Below are 8,783 nucleotides of genomic sequence, written 5' to 3'. Positions count from 1 at the left end.
AATTATGGCCATAACAATTCCTTAAAAAAAAAAAAAAACACTGTCTAATTCAATAACGGAGTTCACGGCCCGAATTAATGATAGATCAGATCATCCAGTGTTCTCAAGACAAATAAAACAAACGATTGAATACTATCAGCGACGATACCAATTAAGACATCTAAAGCAGGACAAAATAACATGGAAATATAGGCAAAATTACTTGCTGCCATGCCTCTCTCTATCCACAGATGACACGTATATATATATATTTTTTTTTTCAATGTGTCAAAGAAAAGAATCAGAAAAATCTATTAAATATGATTCAGAATTTTGAAGCATTCGTTACAAATACACTGTATTATTGTTGGTCTTCCCACATATTGTTTGTCCATTATGGCTCATAGAGTTTTGACAAAGAAGGTAGTTTCAGCTCTTTCAACCCACTCAACACATTTGAGACATCCATTCCACAGCTTAATCCCCCAGCGAGACTGAAACAATCATTTTTCAACACATTCAGGCACTTGAGACAGCTGTGTCTGTCTCACCTAACCTCGACAGTCAGGAAAAGCATTATTTCCTGTGGGTTTTTTTTATTTAGTACTGGTAAGTGTTTGTTTGTGATTGAAAAAAGCATAATAAGTTACTACATTCCAAAGGATAAACTAATATATTGGGTAACATTGGAATAAAACATACCATCCACTGTTACTCAGAACTGAAGAAATCATGACCCGATCCAAGATGCGAAAGCAATGTCCAATTCACGAATTAAGCATTCTATTTTAATGAATTGATTGGATGGATTGACAAATCGCATTTAATGATTCATCAGTGAATTCATTGATCTGAATGCAGCAGTTAACGACTCACTGATTCAGTGATCCTATTGGAGTGACTCTCAATTGAACAATTTGCTGTTTGGACTTGCCCATTTCAAAATGAACAAAGAAACAGAAGTAAAATGTTTATTTTTAGAGCTCAAATGTTTTTAGAGTGTGCTGCTGCACCACTGATTTATAATAGATCATATATATTTATATATATATATATATATATACTGTATATATATATATATAGGTCAGTGGTTCTGACATACTAGAAAATGTATAGCCTGAATGCACTGTAAGTCGCTTTGGATAAAAGCGTCTGCTAAATGCATAAATTATTATTATTATTATCTGAGCATCACCGACATTCACCTTTATCGACTAACTAAATAGTAGTCCTTATAAACAAGTACTTGTACAATGTAAGAAATTAACTCATTTGTAAGGGAATGAATTATTATTATTTCATTCAGGTTTTGAGAGGACTCAGATCTGAAGATTCGAAGTCAACCTGATTAGAACTGATTCCAAATTTGATAATTTACACCTTATCTACCGTTCGTCCAGCGAGACGTTAGCATCCGTGTATATTAACAATTTGAATATCTGTATTCTCCCTGGCCACGGGTTAATACATGTTTTGATAAGTTATAAGCTACGAGCTAGGTAACAAGGATCTTTGGCAAGGTTTGACTTTAAAATTATACGACACCAGACAATGATTCTTTATAAATGAAAACAAAATTTATTGGCTATTCTAAATTACATTGACCTAAGCTAAGACATACACATACACACACACATACATACAGTCAGTCTCTGAAGAATGAAAATGATGTTAACGGGGTTCTGAGGAAAGCCCAAAGTTTTAGCAAGATATTCGCTACAGTTCTCTTACTTGTGACTTGAGAAAATCACAAAGCAGAGGTTTGTCTTATGTTTACTGCTTAAATTAGCTCGGCACCAGTTCAGCAGAGATAAGATTTTGTTCGTTTACTTGCGTTTTGGGTGACAGCTAAAAAGCTGAGTTTCCTGGTTTGGCTGCTTGAGGGAATTCCGAAGGGAATTCCAGTTATCGCTGTCCTAATGCCTGTCGACCCTGGAGGTGGTTTGGTAAATCACTCTCTCCTGGTGTTTCTTTTACAGATAAGCAGAGCTGGACAGGAACTCATTTGAGACAACTGGCGCCTGGCTGACCTTGATTCAGCTTTACGGCTCTCAGATGGTTGAGAAGAGATGTTAGTTTCCAGGTGGAATGCGGAGATTCCCTCGTTCATTTGTGTGATGTTCGCAAATGCCTTACAACAATATACAAAGTCTTGAATAAACTTTTGAATGTACTTATTGTAAGCAGACATTTCAACTGCATGGTGTATACAGGATTTGTGTACTTGATCCTCCACTGCTTCAAATCGACCATAATTATTCCAGTGAAAGGCTCCTGAATGTATATCCCCCTGTGGCTCTCACTTCCATTGCTATGAACTGCTTAGAGCGGCAGGTCAGGGCATACATCAAAGCCTCCATCCCAGCTCTTCTGATTCCTCACTAGAATGCCTATAACCACTCAACCGAGAATGTTGTAACAATCGCTATCCATCTCACACTCGGTCACCTGGAAAATAAAGACCCCTATGTCAGGATGCACTGATTTCAATTCCGCTTTCAACACAATCTTACCTCAGACCCTAATCAACAAACTCCACACAGAAACTTTTCCCGCTGGTGCTTCACGGGGTTTGTACAGAGAGAGTTTTTCTGACAGACTCTCTCTGGCCTATGGAAGTTGTGTTGGTGCCGACAGGAAAGCCTTGTAACGGATAGTAAATACTGGGCAGTACATCACTGTGACCTGCTTTCCACCCTACGGAAGGACCCCATTTATCTGTCAGACCCGAGGCTAAGGAACACCTATGCGAGCATTTTCTTTCCACAGGCAGTCAGAATTTATCGACCCTGCATGTCATGCCTGCACAGATTCCATATATTGCACATACATTGCATCATTTATACCACAAACCATTTAATAATTAATAATCTACCACAAAGATCTTCCTCACTCATAAAACTGTGACACTTACTGTACTTATTTGCTCTGTCATCATTACAGGATATTACATTAGCTGCTTTGTCTAATGTGCACTGTACAGTCTATATTTATTGTTTTTTATATTTTTATTTATATTTATTATTGTCCCGTGTGTATTTATTGTCTGCAACATTGTGCTACTATAAACAACTCTTTTCTTTTCTGCCCTGGAAAAGAATAAAAAAGATCATAAAAATGGCTTAGACTGAGAATATTTTGGCAGCCACAACCTGAACATTTCCACTACTCTCTATTATCACCCCCATCTGTGTTATAGGTTCAGATATGATCAAATTTATGGCAAGAATTGAGGGTGATTGCTTGAAAGCTGTCATCATTTACGTACTCAAAAACCTATGACTTTTCTCTGTCCATACAATGAAAGTAAGTGGAGTCCAGTGTTGTTTTAAACCTCACTGACTTTGATTGTATGAACAAAAACAGTTGAAACATTCCTTTAAATATATGTTTAAATGTTGTGTTCTGCAGAAGAAACAAAGTTGGTTTGGAATGCCATGAGAGTAAATAAATGAAGACAATCTCCTTAACTCTGGAGTGCTATAATATTGAATAGGACCGTATTTGTCATTGATCAGTTTAAACAGTGCATTTGGTTTTAAAGAAACATTATCTATTGGAAATCAGTCTGCATGTAGAACACATGAGACAAGCAGAGATAGGGCCTTAAATATTGAGTGTTTTTTAATGAAAGCTGCACTACAGAACTTGGGTCTCTTTATCGCCATCTGTGGTTGAAACTTAAAAGTACAGAGGATTTTTTTCCAGTCAGTTATGCTGCAATATACCTCAAAAATACAAATCATTCTGCAAAAAGGATGCAACAAAAAATAAATAAACTGGACCCTTCTTTTAAGTTCATTAGGTCTGTACAGTTAAAATTAGCTGTACCACCATGATCAACCTCTAAAGAACTCTAAATTACAGTATAGTGTTGTGAGCAATATCAACCCCCTGGGATCCCCTCTCAGCCCACATAGGACAGTTTCTTTCAGAAAGCAGCAGCAGTCTATCGCTTGCCATTAAACCCAAAGCTCTGGAGAGACATGCATAACAAGGAGGAAACCCCATTAAGTGCTGCATAACATCTGCAGTTAGAAAGACCGTCTCTGACAGGCCCAATCTGCTATCCACTGACAGTACAGTATGTGACAGTTTTGCTGTACTACTGAATGACTGTATAATCAAGGGATTTTCAAACGGAAATGTTCAAAGAAAAGTGGTATAAAAATGCAAATGTTAAATGGAATTTTTTAATGTAATTAAATTAAATGAAATTACAATAATTACATTTTTATTAGATATGGGGTCCTTGCAGGGGAATTGTCACATTTAGGAGTTCACTTTTCTAGAACACGTGTCAAACTCGACTCCTGAGTTTAGCTCCAACCAACTCCAACACGCCTGCCTGGAAGTTTCTGGCACTCAAGACTTGATTAGCTGGATCAGATGTGTTTAATTAGGGTTGGAGCTAAACTCTGCAGGACAGTGGCCCTCCATGAGCTGAGTTTGACACATTTGTTCTACAAAATTAAACTAGGTGTCTGTGTTGCCTTTAAGAGCTGGTGTCTTCAGTGATAGGTGATGGTAGAGGACAGGCACCAAGCTAATAAGAAGTATATTTCCCTTGGAATTAGACATCACCACCATCACCCTTTTCTTCTATTGATCTCTAAAAGCTTTCTTCTAGTTTTGCTCTCACTTTTTCTCTACACTGGTATTGCTGGGTAATAATGTTCAAATTATCTGAATTTGAGTTCATGCCACTATGGCCAGTCTATTAACACTGCACCAGCCCTTTTGCCAGCTGAAAGTAATTGGTGGAAACCAAACGCTTTGCTAACTTCATACAGCTTAGGTGGGCCAAGAACCTTTCAGTTAAATGGCTTCACTTGGTAAACAGAAAGAAAGATTGAGTTTTAAGGAAGAAAGTTTTGCAGAAATTTTTTGATTCTCATCCATAATGGAGCTGGCGTAACACAAAAGCGCAAATCAGTATGTATGACCTTCCTGGTGACTTCATTTAGTCCAATCTGTTTGCAGTCTGTTGAGAGAGCGTGTCGGATCATCAGACTCCAAGATAACTGTCCCCAAGCAAAACGTCTGCATTGCTCCCGCAATAAAACAACCTGAACCTGGCTCTTCTACCCTCGGACCCTGTCCTTTTCCATACGCTACACTGCTGTAACACCTCTTGCATTAAGAGTGGATACTCAAGATGAGCATTTGCTTTTCGCAGAGAACTGTGGCAGGTCTTCACTGAATACAGGTCATCACTTTTGCCCTCTGCTCACACTCACACAGCTGGCAAACAGCCTATGCTCTGGTGTACATTTTAAGCCTAGCCTCTTTAGTTACATATGTGTAAAAAACAAATGCCATTATTGATGCATCACTACATTTTAATTGCACAGTTACAGGGACAATGAAACATTTAGCTGAACTTGAAGCTGAGCTTCTTTAACATTAGCTTTAGTTGAAGTTTATATTGCAATTCTATTTAACACATTTTCATTTTTTCACTCTCTCTGCAGTTTATTGTAGCCAGCAAAACTCATTAAATAATAATTTGTAAGTTGTCAAGTTTAAATTTCTTTCTCCTTCTTTTCCTTCCCTTTCATCCAGGCAAATGTATCTCTTTTTGGTGAGATTTTAATTTAGGCCAATTTGCTTAGAAGTTTTTATAATCAAATCAGAAGTGTGACAGATTGGTTTGTTGCAGAGTTTGAAACAGTTTGTTGTTTGCAATTTTTTTTCTAACAAATTGATCTTCAGAAGTGAGACAATGAAGCGTGTCCAATAAATTCACCAAACTAAACACATTGCCTGTCTGTGTCATTCTTTCTGGCATTCGAAGATGAAAGAGGGACAAACAACTCAATGGAGTTCTTGAAGCTGCACTGTAAGAGGCATATTTATATAGTTCTATCAATTGAGAAGCGTCATATAAGGTTATTTTAGAAAGAAATTTCTACAAATGTAAAAGATTAGCCAAGGGAATAAAAGCATATATTTAGAGTGTTTGCTAGAATCTCACAGCAGTTCTCAGGGGAATAAAAAAGACCATTTTCTATGAAAAATGATTTAAAATCAGAGGAAGTGCACATTACGTTCTTAACTCATTTTTGACTGTCCTGTTCAATAGGCAAATAAGAAAAAGAAAATAAAGAAATAAACCTAATTCTAATACCAAATAACACCCAATGATAAAGCCACACAATAACATCTAGTGTTAGCATCAGTTTATAACACCTATTGATAATACCCAGTGATAACATTCAGAGGATCTGTTCCATCTAACCGAGAGTTGTTAAGTATTAAACCCATCTCACATTCATGGGTTTACACACCATTGTTTCTAAGAGGAGTATTATACAAATTATATTGAAAGCCCTGCACTGGCAAACAAATAAAAAAGCTTAGAAAACAAATGAAACCTGTGAACAGAAAGCCACGCTCACACCTCACTGTCATTTTTGTATAGCAGAGAAACATTGTGCTGCAGCAGGATTCAACACAACATAATCAGCCTTTAATGATTGTGTATGTAGTCTTTTTGCATGTTTATCCTTAAACAATTCACACATACATTCAAAGCAATGCAGACAGAGAAAGATACAACAAGCGAAGAGGAAAAGAGGAGGACAAATGGGAATACTTACCGCACTCTTTCGACTCCTGGACCCTTGTTTTCATGAAGGCATCAAACAGATGGGGCCAACCACTGTTATCCACTGCAACACACACACATATTCTACTATTGTCACTTATGTATTTTGAATATTCATATTTCTCTGTGCATGTGTGCAGAGCTGGGTAGTAACTGATTACATGCTATCTGGATTATGTAATCAGGTTTAAAAAATTAAGTACTTGTAATTAGAATAAATTACATTTTAAATTACATTATAAATCAGACTAGTTACTTTTTTATTGATTATGAACACATATCACACAATAGAAATAAATTATTCATAATTTATTGATTCACACGAATTCCTCTTTTTCATTTTTTAAATGTTCCTTTCTAAAATAGCCTACCGCTTATATACATTCAGTATATTCACATTCAGTCATACACATTTGAAAATACTAAAATTCACGTTTTTTTCTTATTTACATGTAATGTAGGCATTACCAAACTTTAAGATTTTAAAATAAATATTTTAATAATTAAGTATCACATTTGCATGTTCATGGTTCTCTGTTGGTTAATGGTCACATGACATGCAGGTAAACAAATTAGACATTTTATTTTTTAAGTGTTTTATTTTGATTGATGTTATTCTAAAATGACTTGATTTAATGATTTAATTAATTATTAGCTTTTCATTAAACTCACGAAACCCCTGCAGTTCATTTACAAACCCCAGTTTGGGAAACCTTGAAGTAACGTAATGTTTAACGCACTTCATGTTATTAATTACAACAAATGGAATGTATTTTCTTACTCTCTTTATTTTTATATCAATATTGTATGAGATTATCCTATTTAAATCAAAAAGTAGTCTGATTACATTACCTAAAATGTATAATGTAATGGATTATGTTACACACACATAGCTCTGCATGTGTGTGTGTGTGTGTGTGTGTGTGTGTTTATGACAATATAATGTGGAAATGTCTGCACACTTGCATTAGTGTGCATGCATTTGTATACAATCTATTGTCCGTATGTCTTGCCCACAGTCTTACCGCAGTTCTCTTCGTCTGCTCCATTAGGACAGTCCTGCTGCCCATTGCAGTGCTGTGGTTGAGGCAAACACACTGACAGATTTCCACACGGAAACTGACCCAATGGACACATATCAGAACCTGAAGAATCTACATACACACAAACACATCCATTAACAGAAACAAGGTAATGCCAACATCTGCTCAGACATGGCTTTAGGTTTTGACTGTACATTTTTATTCCTGTCAGGAAAAAAACCCAGAATAACTCATAAATAAATGCAATTGCCATGAAAATTTGTGAATATGTTTTCCAGAATTAATAAAATCCAGCCGAGAGCTGCATTTCAAACAGTCCTGACTTAATCAATCAACCAGCAAAATTGATTCATTTATCACATTACACTGAATGAGTCCCTTTCCCTGTCCTTGTTTTTTTTTTTTTTTTAAGTTTAAATCTTGCCTGTTTTGCAGCAATGTACATGTTGTTTGTTCAGTGTTCACCTTCCAGCTGTCTTTTTTGTGGATGTGGTATATGAGAGATACATAAGTAAGTACATACACAGCTTCAAATGGCAAATAAACACGTACAAAAGATCAAATCCCTGGCAAAACATATCTTGTTGTTACAGTGTATTTGATGCTTAGAAATGATGCCCAACTGAAATGTGTGCGAATGTTGTTGTCGTCCCTTTCATTGCACTTCTGGAGGTCAGAGTTCACGATGCAGATAGGTCACGTGACTGATGGAAGACTTAGGTTGGTTAGTGGTAACCCTGCCACCACTCGCGTGACCTCTCAGCCTCATGACAGCATCACATTGTATGTCTCAAACCGATGACATTACAGGATACTGCAGCTGTGATGTAACACCTCGGAACTGTAAGGTTCTGAACAAGCATGAAATCTTACCTTATAATCAGTTTTTAATATGTAAATCTTTACATTAAAACCTGAGATATGCAACCCCTACCAATGAACAGGCTTCAAACCAGTTGTATCTGCTACTTCCAATAAAAGATCATATTAAAGTAACACAACAAAAAGTCTACCAGCCAGGATTACAGTATATTGAAAAGAAAAGAAAAAGAAAAAGTTATTGAACTGGAATCATGCGAGGAAAATAAATTTAGTATTTCGATAAAGCTCTTAAAGTAAAAGCTCTCAAAGCTCTCAAAGCTCTGCAGGGT

General features: G+C 36.4%; 1 protein-coding gene across 1 annotated transcript in view; it reads right to left on the bottom strand.

The window, feature by feature from the left end:
* Positions 1-8,783, bottom strand: part of LOC107700901 (relaxin receptor 1-like) — a 36,197-nt gene that overhangs the window by 22,514 nt on the left and 4,900 nt on the right. Inside the window, exons 2-3 of the mRNA XM_016502740.1 lie at positions 7,615-7,743; positions 6,582-6,653 (exon numbers count right to left, since the gene is read on the bottom strand). Coding sequence (XP_016358226.1) covers positions 6,582-6,653; positions 7,615-7,743 — 201 coding nt within the window. The remainder of the gene's footprint in view (positions 1-6,581; positions 6,654-7,614; positions 7,744-8,783) is intronic.

This window comes from Sinocyclocheilus anshuiensis, unplaced genomic scaffold (genome assembly GCF_001515605.1).
Source record: "Sinocyclocheilus anshuiensis isolate Anshui unplaced genomic scaffold, SAMN03320099.WGS_v1.1 scaffold438, whole genome shotgun sequence".
In the NCBI taxonomy this organism is placed as follows: domain Eukaryota; kingdom Metazoa; phylum Chordata; class Actinopteri; order Cypriniformes; family Cyprinidae; genus Sinocyclocheilus; species Sinocyclocheilus anshuiensis.
The sequence above is the reverse complement of the archived record's forward strand: the minus strand, read 5'-3'. Positions and strand labels throughout refer to the sequence as shown.